We start from the raw sequence: 18,857 nt of genomic DNA, 5'->3' as shown, positions 1-18,857 counted from the left end.
GGTGAGCGTGTGCCTGGCTTCCCAGCCGGGGGTGGAGAAGGGGGCTGGCCCCGGAGTCCACCCACCGCCCCCGCCCCTCTCCTCCTCCCAGAAGGAGGCAGAGCGCTGAGAGCCCGGGATGCCCACCGTCCAGAGGAGGCACTGGGTGAGCGTCTTCCCCGGGCAGAGCTGCAGGCTTGAGCGGCGCCTGGGCACAGGGGAGGAGCGGGGGGGGGATAAACTTCCCAGTGGAGGGGGTGGGAGACTCTTTGTGATTAGCCCAGGCAGGTGGCAGGGAGGACCAGCACAGCTTTGCAGGGCGCCCCCCCCCCCAGCAGCCTTGAAAGGGACGCTGGCATGGTTGTGCCAGCTGTCATTGAAGCACTTGGGGAGACCCCAGAGCTTCAAAGGTGGGTGCCAGTGAGGGGAGGGGGCTGGAGCCTCCTCTCCTCTGCCTACCCCCCCCAGTTGTCTTGCAGCCTGAGAATGGGGCCACCCCCATCTGTACCCCTTTTCTGGTCTCTGCCAGTTATTCCCTGCAAACATTTCCATGAGGATGGCACAAAGAAGGGGTGGCTGTCTGCAGGTCTCCCCCTTGCTATTCTATCAGCAACCCCCCCTTCCCACTCTGTCAGAACTTTCTTTTCCACATCTCTGATTTCTCCTCCTCTCTTTGACCCGACAGCCACAAATGAAGCTACTCGGAGATCTTCTAAGGGTGCAACCAGAGCCACTGGTGTTGCTGAGAGCAGTGTCATAGTGTGGGGTTAATGAGCATTTCCTTCTGTTATGGGTGCCACAGATCTCATAGTGGTGGGGGTAGCTGTGCCAGATACATTAATCCTGAATAGAAGAATGTGATCTTGTGCAAGCATCCTCAGAAACCTTCTTGGAACCTGCTCTTCCTCATAAATTCTGGCTTCACCCATCTTCTGACTGTGGGAAGCAGTCAGGGCTTGCAAGCAGAGCCCATGCATTGCACACAGAAGGGTTCCCAGTTCAAATCCTGCATGTCCTGTGAGAAGGGTCTCTAATGGATGGGCTGGGAAAGAATAGTTGACTCAGTTTAAGGCAGCTTTATATATTATTTCTAACAATATCCCCATCCAGCACTGATCACACTTCCCACCTGAACTTGTGATCCACCCCTGTGATCATGTCTCTCTTACCTTCCACCCCCAGAATGTTCTGCAACTGAAATTCCTTGTGTATTTGGAGGATTTCTGTTAATGTGTGTGTGTGGGGGGGGGGTCATTTCATTTCCCCTAGCTTAGAGTAGTTTCTATGTAGAATCTATCCTATCATAGATTCTATGCAGAATCATAACCACCGCCCCAACACACGTAAACAGCTTGGACCAGGGAGACCCAGCTTCAGACATCTGCTCAGCCAAGAAGCCCTCAACCTTGGGCCCGTTGCTCACTCTCAGCTGAGCCTACCTTGAGGACTGCTGTGTGGATAAAGTAGGGCCATTTTTACCATCATCTTGAGCTCCTTGGAGGAGTGGGATACAAATGGGATCAGCAAAGCCTTCTTATGTTAACAGAGTATGTGGGCAGCATTTGAGTGTGGCTAGAGAGCAGTGGGCAAACTTGGAGATGGTCTGTGGCTCAGTAGTGGCATGTGCACTTTGCATGCAGAAGGTCCCAACTTTGATCCCTGACAGCATCTCTTGGTAAAGCTGGGATAGAAAGGCACCTCCTAGCCCGAGATGCACTGCCAGCCACCAAAGACAGCCTGTGCTACGTGGATCAGTGCTCTTTTGTGGTATAATGCTGCTTCTGAAATTGACTTTCTTTGGGATACATGTTATAGTATGATGATATTGCATGGTGCTTTGGGAGGGAGCCCTGGGAAACTGACCTTTAAGGAGCAGGAGAGGAAAATGAGCTGGGGTGGATTTGCATGCTGTTTAAGAGTATGTGTTGTTACAGGGGCAGGGGCTGCCATGGTGGAGTGGAGTGTCCTGGATGAATGTCAGAAGGAGCTCTACTGAGAGATCATGTGGGAGAATTAAGGGAACACCCTATCGTTGGGTAAGGAGCCTGATCTCACAGAGTGCTTTGTAATGGCATCATTGTACGAGCAGGAGCTCATCTGGATCTATTTTCCTTTAGGTTGCTCTTCTTCCTGCAGACCAAGTGTGACTGCAGATTTCTTGAGCCTGCTCCACACATCCAGCAGCAGAATGAAGTTGTGGAATGGGCTGTAGCACTTACAGAGAGGGATTTTTGAATAACCACTGTATAAAAATGAACTCCCTACAAATAGAAAACTCTCACAGAGGGAGTGGGCCAGGCTTGTACTTTTGCTTTGGATGTTCTTGCTTCTTTACCGGCAGAAAGCTTTTTACATAGAAGAGTATTTTAAAAAATTACATTCCTCCATCGGCAGTCTGAAGTGGTAAAGTCCAGGAGAAGCCTTAGTTCAGTGATAGAGCAGCTGCTTTGCACATTGAAGGTGCCCAGTTCAACCTCTGGTTCCTCCAGGTAGCGCAGAGAAAATATCCCCTCTGAAACTGCTGCCAGTGAGTGCCAAACAGTACTGAGCTAACCGAACCAACTAGGAATAAGACAGCATCCCACCTTCCATTCAATTCCATCAGGATCCTAGCACTTCATTCTGCTTCGTGTGTCAACCAGGCCTTGAAGACAAAGAATCACAAAATAGTTATGCTTTGCATTATTATCAAGCTTCCTGAGTGTTGAAAGTACTTCACATGTGTTACAGCAACCCTATAGGGTAGGCCAGCATTCTTTTCCTGATTTGCAGATAGGAGTCTGAAAAAGAGTGCTTTGCCTAGGTCCCCCAAGTGAATTCATGGCAGAGCCAAGAGTTGAACTGAGGACTTCCTAGCACACACTTATACAGCACAATCCCAGCCGTATTTACTCAGAAGTAAGCTCCACTGAGTTCAAAGGGACTTATTCCCAACTAAGTGTGTATGCAGTTGCAGTCAGGTGCAGTTGTAATGGCCAGTATATAACACTGGCTCATTTTTTTCCAGTGAGTAACTTGTATCTTTTAACACTCACACACTAGCTTATTTCATTGCCTATTAGTGAAAGGGAGGGGCAAGGTGGATTAGAGTTTGAAAAAATAGAAACACAAGAGTCCTTGTAATTTTTTTTTCTTTACAAACTATAAACTTTCACACTGAAAGTTGAAAAAAACCAGTAGAAACAAGAAAAACATTTTTAAAAAACCTGGCACATAGGGTTGAGATCCCTGTCCATTCCATTCTGAACACTAATTTCACAGTCTGCTTTTTCCTTATGGACAGGATTCCCGCTAGTTAAATCAAGCATGATCTCCTGGATGGAGCAAAGGGAAGAACCGCGAGGCTTGGACCAGGACTTGCAGCAAGAACTGGAGGAAAGGGGAAGCAAAAGCCCAAGAGATGCCCACACAGGTGAGGGAGCAGCAAGACCATTTTGGCGATGGGAGAGGCTCAAGTGTGCCACCAAAGCCCTTTTGAGTACCCTTATCTGCCAGTTCTAGTAAGGCCTACCTTACTCAAACTGGTCATCTCTGATATGATCTGTGCTGATGTCATGTGTTGATGGTCTCTCCTTTAGGGTTATGGATGACTGTGGGGGGGGGGTGGAGTAGGTAAAAAACAGAAGTGTAGTCAGGAAGAAGGATAGTGATGCTGGCAGCAGCAACTGGGAATGGATCAAATGGATGGTTGTGTTTCTTACCAGCTAAGCTGTTTTCAGCTGCAAACTGCCTTGAGTGCTTTGGTAGAAAGCATTGGTACATGAATGTAATCAATGAATGACAGAGCACAAGAAACTGTGCAGATAATTCATCAAGAAAAAATGCAAAATTGGCTAGCCATGTGACTGTTGTTGAAGGAACAGAATCGCAAGGACCCTTTAGGCCAGGGTGCCCAGATGTCCTCTTATTAGGAACATGTTCTCTTTTTTTAGCCTTGTGTCCTGGGAAAAAATTTAAACATCCTCTTTTTCCCTGTGATCAGGCAGCGCAGAGCCTTCTTGTAATGAATAGATGATATGTAATAAATTATATGTAATATAGTTTAAAATTGAATAAATAATATAGTGTTTAAATTAACCACGTGAAATCAGTATAGGAGTGCTTTTAGCTTTTATTTTTTCATGCCCTACATTTTTTGGATGTCCTGCATTTTGGGGTGTCAGGTCCTCTTTTGTGGTTATGACAGCTGGTCACCTTGCCTTGAGCTTGCAAAGCTAGTTGCACAGTTCTTTCAATCCAGAGCTACATTTAAAAGACAAGCTCGAGGTGGAAAAAGTAGACTTATTAAAAATAAAATAAATCAATGTGCAGAAATGAGCAGTGCTTAGATAAAGAAGAGGTTCTCTGTGGCGTGGGGTTGAGTGTCAGTTTGGGTTTAGAAAGCGAATTATTAATTTCTCCATGTTTATATCCTGCCTTTCTTCTTGGTGAATCTCAGTGCAGCTCACGTGGAGTTCCCAAGCAGCCATCCATGCAGGCTGTGGCCAGGCCTAAACCTGTTTAGCTTGAGCAAAGTGACCATGACAACTTGACTCCCCAGCATCCTGATTCATATACAATAGGTCACTAGTGATTTCTGGGTCCTTTTCAAACTGACTTCAGTGTGGGACTGAAATTGCTTTGGTTGCCTTAACGAATTGACCAGGTAGAATGCATCCCTGTTGATTCTGCTGAACCTCTCTGCAGCTTTTGATTCCAGCAGCCATGATATCCTTCTGGGCTGCATTACTGGACTGGGAAACTGTGTCACACTGGTTCCAGTCCTACCTGGAGAACAGGTTCCCAAAGGTGGTATGGGGCAGTGTTGCCTGACTCTGCAGTATTTAACCTGAGGGGCTCCTCAGGGTCACATCCTCCCTCCATACTGTTTCACATCTCCATGACAGTGCTGGAAGAGGCCTCTCAGAGGTTTGGGCCTGGTTGACATCGCCATTCAGAAGACACCCAGCTCTGCCTCTCTTTTCCAGCTGACCCTAGGGAAGCAGGGGAGATTCTGAGGCTGCAATCCAATAATGCTTTCCTGGGAGTAGGCCCCATTAAACACAGTGGGATTTACTTCTGAGTAGACACATGGGATTGTGCTGTGAATCCATGTTTTTGGCAACTGTGATAGACTGGGTGTGGTTGCACCAGGCAGAAATTAAATCTGAACAAGACAGAGGAGTCTCCACTCAGTAGGAAAACCAGTCTGAGAATCCATGTAAAATATATTCTGGATAGGGTAACATGTCCTGCAGAGCATCAAGTTTGCAGTCTTTGTCTTGCTTCTGGATGTTTAGGTTACAGCTAGGATTGCCTTTGCATTGCTTCAGTCAGGTGTGCCTTTCTTTGGAGACAGACAATCTGGCTACTATTGCCAATGTCCTGGTCACACTGAGACTCGGTTACTATAACATGGTCTACACGGGGCTGCTCTTGAAAGGTGTTTGGAGGCAGCAGCTGGTCCCAAATTCTGCAACCAGAGTGCTCTTTAGAGCCTGATGCAGGGATCAAGCTATTCCCTTGCTTTCATCTGAACTGGTTCCCCATTTGTTTATAGACTAAATTCAAGGTGCAGATTAGTACCTTTATAGCCATATACCTGTGATTCTTAAACTGGAGTATCTCGATGCTCTGGCCTTTTCATTCTTAAGAGGCAGGGAGGGGGGAAGGCAGCGACATGATCACCAGAATTGCATTGCTGTCAAGGGTCACAGGGGTTTGCTTCCACTTACCAGAGCTTGCAGCAGGCTGCATGGAGCCCCATGCCAGCCTCCGCAGGGCCCCCCAAAGTGTGCAGACACTCAAAATAACTATCGTGACCCACTTCTGGTTTTCGGTTATGAAACCGGAAGTGGGTTGCAATCGTTATTTTGACAGTTTGCGTGATTCGGCAGCTTGGAATTGGCTTCTCCCATATGAACCTCCCTATGCATTAGGATCTTCAGCAGGGATCTTTTCTGTGTCCTGCTTCCTTCAGAAAAGTGGTAGTGGTGGTGTTCTTGCAGCAACTGTTACCCTGCAGATGCCTGATCTTGTCTGATCTTGGAAGCTAAGCAGGGTCAGGCCTGGTTAGTACTTGGATGGGAGACCGCCTGGGAATACCGGGTGCTGTAGGCTTATACCATAGTCTTTCGAGACTGAAGGTTGCCAACCAGTGTTCATTTTATGGGATTTCGCCCCCTCCCAGACGTTTGCATGGCCCCTTCACTACCTGTCTTTAGCCTGTAGTTCAAGCATCTCTTTTTCAGCAGGCATTCTCCTCTGTGAGCTGAGGAGTGAACTCTTAACATTTTAAGTGGCATCTATTCAATTCGTTGTTATAATGTATAATGCATGTTTTTAAAGCACATGATATTCATAAAATACATTCTTTTTTCTGGTGCCCTCTATGTGTCTCATCAGATGATGGAACAACCAGTGAAAATGAAGAATGGGAAGAGGAAGAGGAGGAGGAAGCTCCCAATGCACTCGATCACATCCATCCAGAGGATCCCCCCATGGTTTCCTCACCGGTGCTGGACTGGGAAGAGGCCTGTGAGGCCCTGCAGGGTAGTGGCGGCAGTGGCAGCGATGATGTCACCAGTGTCAAGGCTAGAGGAGGAAGACCCACCCGAGGGAGGCGTCCCTGGGGCAGCCGTCACTGTCGCTTAGGTTACCGCCGTGTGGGTGCTGCTACCCCAAGATTTTTTGACTGCCCTGACTGTGGGAAGCAGTTCACACTGAGCTCGCACCTGATCCGGCACCAGCGGGTGCACACAGGGGAAAGACCATTTGGGTGCCGGTCATGCCCCAAGAGTTTCTCCCAGAGGTCAGACTTGGTACGTCATGAGCGCACACACACGGGCGTCAAGCTCTACCGTTGCACCCAGTGTGACAAGTCCTTCTCTGAGAGCTCCCACCTCATCCGTCACCAGATCATTCACTCAGGCGAGAAACCTTTCAAGTGCAATGTTTGTGGCAAACGTTATGGGGACAGCTCCTACCTCACAGTGCACCAGCGGACCCACACAGGTGCCCGCCCTTACCGTTGTGCTCGCTGTGGCAAGAGCTTTGGCCGGTCATCCACCCTCATTCGCCACCAGCGTGTTCACGGCGACCCTGCTCCTGCCCCTGGGGACAAGCCACGCCCCCGAGGCATCTGGACGGCGTTTGCCCACCTGCCCAGTGACAGGGATGGAGACTCAGAACAAATTCTGTCCCCTCAGATATCACCAACGTCTCCTGGGCCGCCCCTCCCATCGTCCATGCTGCCACTGCCGTCTCCATCTCACATTGACCCACACTCTATGAGGATTATGGGGTGGCAGTGGGGGGTGGAATAGAAGCATGGTCAGGAGGAGGGGCAGTAATTCTGGCAGCTGTCATTTGCTGGGAAGGGATTGGCTATTGCATGGGATTGAGGCTGTTGGTTACCAGGATCAGATTGGTCATTAGGAAGAAGAACTGGTGATGGGTGATTGGTTGCTAGGGAGGGAAGTAGTTACCAAGGTGACCCAAGAACTCATGGTTTTATACTTAAGAGTTTATTGAACACTAGGCAAGAAAGTTGACTGGGGGCTCTTAGTTATTAAGGGGGGCTGGGTTGGACACTGGGGATAACACTAATACTTGAGCATTTTAAGGATGAAATGGCACAGGAAAACTATGTGCTAGGACAGTGCATTGGTTACCAGGGTAACTGAGCAAGGGTAGTTGGTTACCATCAGTGGCTAGTTGCTAAGGAGAAAGGGTGAACTGATTGCCAGGATGATTCAGGGAGTGGTTTCCCAGGCAGCAACTGAAATTGGTTGATAGAGCAAAGTTAAGTGTAGTTATGGGGTCAACTGTTCCCTTAAAAAAGGAAGGGATTGTAGAATTGATGGTGATAACTGGTGGTTGTTAGAGAAAGGAATGTTGTGTTGGCATCCAGATGACTAAATTACTAGAGATTGCAGTAACTCTGGTTGTCCAAGGAGGATGGTAAAGTTGGTCATGTCATCATAAGGGTCCTATCTATTGTTGGTGAAGAACAGTATTTGAGTTCATGGTAAATTGGAATGGGAGATTGACAGCACCATCTGATGCCTGTTTTCTCAGAAGTAAGTTCTACTTTATTCAATGGAGATAACTCCCAGTAAGTATGTACAGGACCAGAGTGGGTGAGCTTTGCCAATAATCTCTGTAGCCATTGCTTCCCAAGAAAGGGTAAAACATGAGTCACAGTTGATGAAGAGGTGGTGCAGTGGCATTAGTGAAACATCAGTAGTTTGTTTATTGGATGGGACAGTGGCTGTGTGAGGATAAAGTATTTTCTCACTTTTTCTCGCACAGGAAATTGTTGGCCGGTTTGGAAGCCAAGTGTTGCTAGGAAGGGACATGAATGCAGAGTTGTGTTACAATATCACATTTAGGACTAGTTCGTGCAGATGTAGTTAATGTGTGGTGAGGGCTATGCCATTTCAGACAACATGTGGGAGCTCAGGTGCCTGAATGCTCTCCCCAGTAAGATATGCTGATATGCTCTTTTTCTGTTGGAAGGCAGCTCTAAATTTTAGTGGAGGTTCATTCTGTCACCTGGGCCATCACTTGCAGTCTGAAGTAGAGTCACGCAGGTTCGCTACCAAAGTGAGAACAGGACCTTAGTTGAGAGAGAAGGTCAGGCCAGGACTGGTTCTTCAGTTGTTGGTTCCTAGTGGGAGGAAGGGTGATAGCACCAGTTGAATGCTTTGGAGCGGATTTTATTTATTTATCTGATCCAGCCGGTTCAAAGGAAGCGAGGTTGGCTTGGCTACCATGTGAAGCTGGTTGCTTGCTTGTGAAGGATTTTTGTTTCCTGGTTGGTCACATTGCTCTGGGTGTAAGGGAAGTGAGAAAATGGTAACTTCATTGTTGAGAACTGTTGATTGCTGTGTAGCTGAGGGCTGACCTCTTGGTGCAGCAGTTTATTAAGAAGGGAGAGGATTTGCAGTTTGGTTACTGAGACTATTGGTTGCTAGGTGAGGGAGTTGGCAGTTTTGGTCGCCATCTTTATAGTGTCCACTGTGGTTTCTATTTTCATTTAAGCTTCACAACCTATACTTATGAAGATTCCCCTACCCATTTTCATCCAGTGCGATTTATGTTTTCTGCCTCAATAGTAGACGACTATTTCCGATGCTTCTTTTAAACCTTCAGGCCTTGACGACTGTTCACCTCCAACTTCCCATTTAGTCTTGCATGGGAGAAAGAAGCAGCTTGGGGATGACTTGCCACTAGCTTAGAAAGGGTTAGATCTGGGGAAAATGGGAAAGAGGAGGAATGTGCCGAAATGTGTACAGGAAAGTTGGAGAGACAAATAACATGTTTTCACTGGATTCTTCCGATACTGAATTGGGTTTTGACTCCTGGAAGACATAATGTTTTGATTGACAACCAAAATAGGAGGCAACCAAGTTGCAGAAGAAGAAAGCTAAGGATCATTAAGATGATTCATTGGGGCTGGAACCCACATTGATGTTAAGTCAACTTTTCATTGACAGTGTATTCCTATTTCAGGGGGAGGGGTTTGGTTGTTTTTTTTGGGGGGGGGAGGGTTTCTCAGTTCTATAAAATGACAAATATATTTATTGATCTTCTAGGTCTTTGCACTCCGTCCTCTCCCATCTTTGTGTCCTAGAATTATCTAATTTAGATTCCAAGTCTGTTACAGTCGGGGACCTTTTATTAAACAAACAGTAAAAATACAAAGGGGATTCTGTAAGAAGCGCTGAGGGGACTCTGGGGTGCAATGGAAATGCCATCAAAAATAAAATAATGATTTTTAAATAATTGTCACCAAGCATCCCCAAAGACCCAGCCTTCACTCTGAGCTAGTATGATTCATGGCATCCTCAAGAATAGTCTATTTCTCTCATTCTCCCCCACAGGCCTTTCACAACAGAAAAAACAAGTGCAATTTGGCATGCATACAGCTCAGGATATCTTGGTTTCTAGAGGCATTCAACTGTTATACGTGTAATGGGTTGAAACTAGATATAAAGCATCCTTTGTCATAGTCGGAAGCACTCCGGTATGGATCAAGCCCTGTGTGATAGAATGGAAGGATGGAGAAGTAGTCCTTCACACATTTAAGCCAGACTCAGTTTGAAGGAAATTGCAATGGTGCATAAGGAACATAAGCCAGAAAGGGGGTGCAACTGAACATTCACAAGAGGATGGGTGGGCATGGGAATTCTCCCTCACCATCCTTAGAATGGGAGAAAAGAGATTTACTGGCACAGGCATGAAAGCATCTGTGTTGTTGATGCAAACAAACATACCACCTTCTCTTTCCACATTAACCTTCTAGTCCAGGGGTGTCAAACATAAGGCCCCGGGGCCGGAATGTGGCCCACGGAAGCTTTTTATGCAGCCCTCAGGCTCTCAGCTGCTGAGCAGTGCTGAGGTGTTACAGCTGAAAGGGCAGTCCACATGAAGATTGGGCTCTCCCATATCTTGAAACATGATCAAGATTTGTGTGTTTTCTGTCCTTTGCAGCTAATGAGTTCCTAAGTGAGTAAAAAGTGTGCATTTTTGGTTCTGACCTGTTTAATGACATCACTTCTTGCCTAATGACATCACTTCGAGCCCTCAGCAGGCATCATGAATGGTATGTGGCCCTCCGTATGAAATGAGTTTGGCACCCCTGTTCTAGTCAGTCACCTTGCAGGTCCTGGTTTCTATTTATGAGATCCTCCCTGTTACTGCACTGCTTCTTCCAGCCTAGGCGGTCCCTGTAGACCACAGGTATTGACTTCTCAGTGGCGGAGTCTGATTCTGTCAACACTTCCGAACTCCACCACCTCTTCTCTGGACTAATGACTATGGAGCAAGCTGTGGGCTCTCAAAACTCATGCCTCAAACCTGCACGCCTAAAGGGCTGCAGCTCTTTTTCTGTCCCTTCTCGTACACAGGCACTTTATCATGGAGCTCAGTAGGATCCTAATCTACAGCATGCCTAACAAGGTTTAATCCAACCCCAGTGGCATTCCTTAGGAGGTTCAGCTGAAAGGAAGTGACTGCAACCCAGATGTTAGAGCTGAACAAGAGCCGGGGAAGAGGAGCCTTGTCAGAGACTTGTGGAAACTTCTGAGGTAGCACTGACTTGCATAGGTTTACTGTGTAGATCATATGCAAATTTAAGATGGGAATGATAAGCAGGGTCAAGAGAGTCCCCTGAATGCTTTGGAATATTCTTTACAGACAGAAACGTGCAGTGAAATCTGTAGCTGCTGTATGGTCACAAGGTGGCAGCGCTGAACCACCACCAAGGGCTGGGCTGGGATACTAGTGGCAAGAGTTTCCTGTTAAGCTGGTTGCATGGGAGAGGGGGAAAAGGCCCTGGCAGACCAGGGCCAGTTGAAATATTTGCATATGGGAATAAACCAGTACTCAAGTGCCCAAGACAGAAGCTGGGATCCACACTGGAGCACTGAGGTTAGCTTGACTTCAAAGGCAGAATACCCCCTACTCTACCACAAGCTAAGGCCAAGCAGCCACTTTGGGCAGAAGATTTTAGAAGAGGCATCGTTTTCCAGCAGTGGAAGTGGTGACAGCGACATTCAATCCATCCCTGGGAGGTGCATTCTCCAGTTTAGGGTCCAAAAGGCCATTGGCCTCTTCAGGATTCAAGACTGCAGCATGTAAACAACTCCTCTGTTGTGCAGGTAAAGGCAGCAGGGCTTGCCAAGCAAGTGGCTTCACACTGCCAGGGCTAACACTGTACATCTCTATTCCTTCTGTGCCTAAAGAGGATGCTGAGGGGTTAGCACACAGTTGATGGTGATTCAGTCACCTTTTTCACTCACTCCTGCCTTTTCTTCAGTTAACAGCTGCTTGAAAGGTGCATATGAGCAGGTGATCATGAAAAGCTGTACTTTATGATTTCTACCCTATCTGCCTCTGACCATGGCCGGCCCATCTATGAGGCCAACTGAGTCAGATGTCTCAGACAGCAGGGTGGTGAGGGGGGACACCTACCTCCTTCTGCCTACCTGCCTCCACTGCTGCTGCTCTTCCTCCCAGTCCATGGATGGGAAAAGGAAGAGGGGAAAAGAGCAGAAGAGGACGTGTACGGGAGAAGAGAGGGTAGGCTAATGTGCAAACCAACTACTCTTCCAGAATCCCTCTTCCACTCCTGTGGCCTGATGCATTCCGTGACATTGTTTGCACATATCCATGCTGGGTGCATGCCAGAAGAACATGATCCAGGCCAGACTTCTGTCATTTTGAATTGGGCAACCCCACCGCCCCTCCTCCCAAGCTGGCTGGTTTAGAAGGATCCTCACCTCTCATTTCTTTAGGATTGACTGCACTTTACTTTGATCAGCAGATTTGAATCTGTAAACAAGCCACATCATGGAGCTTTTTGACTCAGAACACAGTCATTAGTGATGCAGAAGAGGGCCCCCAACCCTAGCTTCCCTCTCCAATTCCATGGCCAAATTAATGGAAAGACTGACTTCCAGAGGAAATTATGAGTTTGTTGCAGAATTCTCATCAGGGCGCAGAACAAGAGAGGCCCCCATCTTGAGCTGGCAATGGAGAATTCAGGCCATTGGACACCAAGGAAAGGTCCTCTAAAAGGTGAACCCATTAATAGCCTCCATGCTTCCCAGTGGGAATATAAAAAGCAGGGTCACAGAGGCATGGTGTCTTCACCATCATCTTCAGCTTTCCTTTGGCTTTAGTGCTGTTACTGTCACTTGTGGGCCTGCAGGTGCTGCGTCAAGCGCCCCCATTCCCTCTGCTACCCAAGAGATGCTGTGCCACTAGCACCCAGGTCAGGCATCCTGCTGCTCGCTTCTTTTCCAACCTTTCTTTCTTTTTCCCCTGCACCCTTCTCTAAAGTGCTACTTCAAACTCCAGCTCCAGTGCCCACTGCCTTCCTTTAGGAAGCTCCCATTCTAGCACTGCTGAGCCATCTTTCAAGAACACTCCCCCCCCCCCACAGCAATTGCAGACCTGGCCCCTGTGCTGCCCAGGAGAACAGGAGTGCAAAATGCTGCCACCCCCACCCACCCGAGAGACGACTTACCGGCAGTATGGAGCCCTGTGCGGTGTCCCCTGACCCTCCGAATGCCTTCTGAGGCCTCCTGGGAGCCATTAAACAACACTTCCAGTTTTCCAACAAAGGCTGCAGAAAGCTCTCAGAAGGCCAAGGGATGCTGCACAAGACCTCCCTGGCCCTTAGAAGGGGGCCCCTCTTCTTTATCCAGTCCAGGGACTGGGAGGGGCAGAGGATGGTACAACAGCAGGGGAGAGAGGTAGTGCTTGGCATGCAGCCTCAGTGACTAAAAGGTCTTGGTCCAGTTCTGCCTTTGACCTTGAGGTTGCCCTACCAATTGAAGACTTCCATTCACTTTGAAATCAGGACTGATGCCACCTAAACGGCCAAACATAGGCAATCTGTTTCATCCCAAAGTCAAGCCATTAGTCCATCTAGCAGCTCTCAGAGGGCAGAGGGAGGTTGCTTTCCCAGCACTATCACCAGTGGTCAGAAATCTTAGGGACTGAAATTGAGACTGTCTACATGCAAACATGCCATGTGCTGTACCACAAATGTATTATTCCCTCAGTCTGCGGTTTAACAGAGGACTTTCTCCCAAAGTAAAAATAATGTGCCTAGACCAGTGATTCCTAAACTCCTACCAGGGAGTTGGGAACCACATAAGTAAGTGCGGAGGTGGGAGGAATGGCAGCAACACAATCCCCAGGATTGCGCTGCTGCTGGGGGTGGGGGTTTCCACTTACCTTAGCTGGTGCTGGCCTCCAGGGGGTGGGGGAGCCCCATGGACACCTCTGCAGGGCTCCCCAAGCCTCTGGTAAACTAAAAATAGCGATCGGAAACCACTTTTTCAATCGTGAAACTGGAAGTGGTTTCTGATTGTCAGTTTACCAGAGGCTTAGAGAGCCCTGTGGAGGCATCTGTGGGGCTCTTCAAACTCCCTGGAGGCCAGTGCTAGTTAAGGTAAGTGGAAACCCCCCCCCCATCCCCAGCAGTGGCATGATCCTGGGGATCACATCACCACCATTCCCTCTGCCTTGTCTCTTAAGGGGGCAGACACAGCTCCTTCCCAGGTTGGTGGGTCACAACCCACCAATTTGGGAACCACTGGCTTAGACTATAAGGCCAAGGCAGGAAAATGGCCAATAACTTGCACATTGCACTGTAAGACTGAGGCATCTCTCCCCCCTCCCATTAACCTGCCTTTCTGATTAATTGTATTTATGCTTCCTTATACAAGCACATTTTCCCCAAATGATGTAATGATTCATTCTGGTAAAAAGAGAGGCTATTTTTAGCAGACATGCAGTTCCAGTGAAGGACTGAGGACGCTATAGTGGTTTGCTTATCTATTAAATCATTAGATTATTTCCGGCTTTCAAACAATCAAGAATTGTCTGCAACTGCCGGTTGTATTATACAGTGAGTGGCCATAGCTCCATGCTTTGCCTGCAGCATGTCCTAGGAGAGATCCCTGCCTGAAACCCAGCAAGGTAAAGGATACTGGGCTACGTGGGTCAGTAAAAGTCAGGTTAAGTCAGTGATTTTCAACTGGTGTGCTGCGGCACACTGGTGTGGCATGAAAGTTCCATAGGTATACTGCACATGTTTGGAGCACAGCAGTTGAAAATGACGGAAAAACTCTTCTGCGTTCTGCAGCTCTGTTTCTAGGGCAGTTGTCTGTAGTAACCAATTGTCTGTCCCTCTTCCTCCGTGGGCTCAGGTAATTCATTACTACAGTTACTCTAGAAAGAGAGCCACAGAACCCAGAAGAGTCTCCTGGAAGCCAGAAGTGACATCACAAGAGGCAAGGACCATAGAGGTCAATAGGCCAGGAGAAGAAAAACATTGAAAATCACTGGGTTAGGCACTTCTTGAGGGGCTCCATCCATCAGACCAGGCTGACCCCTGCATCCTCAGTACCAGTGGCCCACAGGTGGAAGGAGCCATGGGGACTACCACTGCAGGGCATGGTCCAAGGGCCCTCAGCAACCTGGTGCTGAGGCACTGCACTTTCTATGTGGAATGGGCTCGGGAAGGTCTCAACAACCCTCCTCTTGTATTTTTGGCCCACACACCAAGCCCATGATCCTGATCCCACACACTATGACCAACATCACCAACACAACTACTCTAACCTCCTACCCCATCACTACCAACAAGGACATTGGCCTTGTTCTCCCCAAAGTGGTGAACCTATGACAGGGCAGTAGCACTTCAGTTGGGGACTTGTGATTGAATGCTCACAAATCTCACCATGGCCATGATCTTTATCAGATAGTCTGATCATGTCTACTGTCATGTCACCATAAGTGTAGAGAAAGACAGAAACCAATTTTGGATAGAAAATTATAGGAAAACAATAAAATAATAGATGCTTAATGGATTATTTGCTTTTTCATGTTGCCAAAGCACATCTTCCTTGATGTGGTCACTGCAAGTCACTGTTGACATCTGATGTAAGAACCACATGATGAAGAAAGGCTGGAAACGTTTTGAAAAAACTCCCTCTTGCTACCCAGGTAGCTGCTCTTATTTATTTGAATTGATTTGTAATCCACCTTTCTCCCTGGAGGGCACCCAAAGCGGCTTACAACATTTAAAAGTAATAAAATACATAAAAACAACAACAATAAAAAAGATGACCACTTTATGGTAGAAAAGAGACCCCCAAAACATGATCAGTGTTTGTTGGGGTAAACATTAATTTCTTGTTTCCTTCAGCCTCTCTGTTTATTCGTTCCCCTCTGTGTTGTCCCCTAATTAAAATTTAGATTGTATGCTTCTTGGGAGAAGGACCTATTGTACATTTATTTCAGATATGTTAGTTAGTTAGTTAACCTTTATTGGCATTATAAATATTACAGCAGACAACTGACAACAAAGTGGAACAATACAACCGTTATCCACTAGACTAGTTCAGGAAAACTAAATAGAGAAAAAAGAAATAGGGTCTAGAAAGAAAAGGAGCCAGAAGGGACAACCTTATCCTTTCAGTAAAACAGGTATTAGATAGCGAAAGGTGACTACAAAAATTTTAAAGAAGATTTTATAGAACTAAAGTCCGGCGTTTTTTGTAATATATAGGCCAGGAAACTAGCCACTGAATACGTCAAGGGAGCAATAGAGTCTTCCAACAACTGGGGAAGGGGTGATACCTGAGGGGGGAAATTAGAAATCCAGGATTCTAAATAAATCCTACGATGGGAGTCATGAGAGGGACAAAAAAGCAAAATATGTAAAAGAGTATCCGGGGTCTCCCCACAGAATAAACATAATCGTTTCTCGCGAGGAACTCGCATGAAACGACCATAATGAACAGCTGAGGGAAATATGTTGAGTCTAGCGAGCATGAAGGCTCTCTTCAGTCTAGGATTAGTGAGGTGAAAAAAATAGTTTGAAGTGGCAACAACAAGTTGAGGAAAAAGACCTAGGGAAAGGGGGGAACAGGTCAAATTAAGAGAATTTTTTAAAGTATTGAATTCAGCTAGGAAAAGGTGGTCTTTGATAATTTTATAAGCTTGAGATAAATTTAGATCAGCAAGTAATTCTACTGATAGGTTAATGGATATTTCAGATATTTTAAAGTCACTTTCCTGTTTAAAAACATGCCAGGTAGAGTATAATAAAAGTAATACAAAACAACTACAATAACAAAGTGATTAGCTGCAGCAGATTTAAACAGCATTAAATGATTTCTGAAAGGCTTGGGAAAGCATAAAAAGCTCTTGCCTGGTGTTTGGAGGACAATAGCATATATGTCAGGCAACCTCTCTGGGGAAAGAATTTCACAAGCAGAAGCCACAGCCAAGAAGGTCCGCTCCTTTATTGCTACCTGCCTCACCTCTGAGGCAGGGATACTCAGAAAGAGGGTCTCTGGAGGTGACCTCAGTCTACGGGTAGGAACCCTAATGGTGTAACAACAACAACAAGGTATACACTACAGTAAGAAAGGGAGCCATGGTCCAAGAGCCACAGCAATCACATCCTTCTGGTGCAAGTCCTTGAAGCATCACTAAGTTTTTGGGGTTGTGTATCTCTCACTTTGCCCAAGTTCCATAGCAATCAGCAAACAAATGCTGGTGTAGCCACAGTACCACCTGTAAAACAGAAATTGGCCCTTACCCAAGATTCAATCTGGAGGCCTCCACCCTGGGTTTTACCCTCCCACAGTGAGGCAAAGCCCACTATCCTTCAGCCCACTATCCTTCAGATTTCCTTACCCGAATTCACTTGAACCTTTTCCATGATTAGAACCTGGGAAGTAATTCAGGAATGCTAATTCGCAGCCTTGGTTACATATATTCAGTGCCAGCTGTAAACATTTTTTTGATGGTAGCAAAAAGTCAAAATGACCGTACAATGCAGAGATAGGGATGGGAGGCAGGAAAAAAACAGCCCTTTTCTAGACTCTTCTGCCAAATATGAGGGCCTCACACAGCTTCAGGCTAGTCCAGCCCCCACCTCCCTCTTTGCTGTGAGTCAGTTTCTCTTTCTGCCCCATGTCTTGTTTCTGATGCACAGACACGTTGAGGAAATCTCCAGCACATTGCACCTTCCTGATGTCAAGTCGCCCCTGATTTAGCATCACTTTTCGGAATAAGCCCAGACATGTACATGAACTGCAACTTGTATAAAACCATCCCAGAGCCTGCAACTTTTGGTATCCAACTTTATTTCCTTAACAAGCTAAAATGAAAGCGAAGTTAGTCACTGGGAAAGGGGATGTGTGACATTTCCTGATCAATTAATAATTAACTCTTAGAATGAGCAAGAATGTTAAGGATGTATAGAGAGACAAATATTTACTAAAATGAATGCATGAAAGTGTTTATATTTCTAGCACACGTCAGACTGGACAAGTTCATGCTGAAATTACAGAAACAAAACTATCAAGGCTATTCTCCTTATGTTTGCAGAAAAAAAATAGGTGTACTTCTAAATTAGTTTCTATCCTCTTCCGTCCGGCAACATTCCTGATTATGGATACAGGTGAATTTAGGAATGTTACAGCCCTATCCTTCACCAGCCTATAACATGCAGCACCACCGACAGAGTTTGCGCTGCAGGCTGAAGTGGGGGGATGACCAGATGGCCCAGGAGAGCGAAGTAAAAATCATTTTTATTTATCTCCATGTAAGCTACTTGACCACCAATGGATCACCTTGGTACTACACCAGCTATTTAGCTGGCATAAGTCAAGGAGACCAGAGAGCTTGCTGGACCAAAAAAGGGGGACAGGAACTTGATGTTTGCTACTGCCACTGAGATTTTTCCCCTCCCATCCTCGAACCGCCCCTGGTTTGGACCACTTGTTGCCTCAATTCTTCTCCAAACGATCCCTGCCGCCACCTCATCTGCTCCAGAGTGGACTGGGTGAGCTGCTGGCATGCATATGGGGTCTCCTGCTGTTTACACATGACACCTGCCCCAGACTTACGGTAATGGATTACGAGATCCACTGCTACAAGCCCTCAGTAGCATTGGGCTTGCTGAGGCCTTGCTGAGGGAGAATCAGCATGGCTTCTGTAAGGGTAAGTCTTGCCTCACGAACCTTATAGAATTCTTTGAAAAGGTCAACAGGCATGTGGATGCGGGAGAACCCGTGGACATTATATATCTGGACTTTCAGAAGGCGTTTGACACGGTCCCTCACCAAAGGCTATTGAAAAAACTCCACAGTCAGGGAATTAGAGGACAGGTCCTCTCGTGGATTGAGAACTGGTTGGAGGCCAGGAAGCAGAGAGTGGGTGTCAATGGGCAATTTTCACAATGGAGAGAGGTGAAAAGCGGTGTGCCCCAAGGATCTGTCCTGGGACCGGTGCTTTTCAACCTCTTCATAAATGACCTGGAGACAGGGGTGAGCAGTGAAGTGGCTAAGTTTGCAGACGAC

General features: G+C 46.9%; 1 protein-coding gene and 1 pseudogene across 1 annotated transcript; both read left to right on the top strand.

The window, feature by feature from the left end:
* On the top strand, nucleotides 1–9,474 carry LOC136654186 (zinc finger protein 436-like). The gene is made up of 4 exons (XM_066631106.1): nucleotides 1–145; nucleotides 1,914–2,015; nucleotides 3,263–3,391; nucleotides 6,364–9,474. The coding sequence occupies exons 3-4, from the start codon at nucleotides 3,286–3,288 to the stop codon at nucleotides 7,281–7,283; spliced, it is 1,026 nt and encodes a 341-aa protein (XP_066487203.1). The 5' UTR covers nucleotides 1–145; nucleotides 1,914–2,015; nucleotides 3,263–3,285; the 3' UTR covers nucleotides 7,284–9,474.
* LOC136655017 (5S ribosomal RNA) lies at nucleotides 5,959–6,078 on the top strand (annotated as a pseudogene).
* Nucleotides 9,475–18,857: the final 9,383 nt, after the last annotated feature.

Source organism: Tiliqua scincoides, chromosome 5 (genome assembly GCF_035046505.1).
Source record: "Tiliqua scincoides isolate rTilSci1 chromosome 5, rTilSci1.hap2, whole genome shotgun sequence".
Classification (NCBI taxonomy): Eukaryota; Metazoa; Chordata; class Lepidosauria; order Squamata; family Scincidae; genus Tiliqua; species Tiliqua scincoides.
This window is presented reverse-complemented; position numbering and strand designations above follow the sequence as displayed.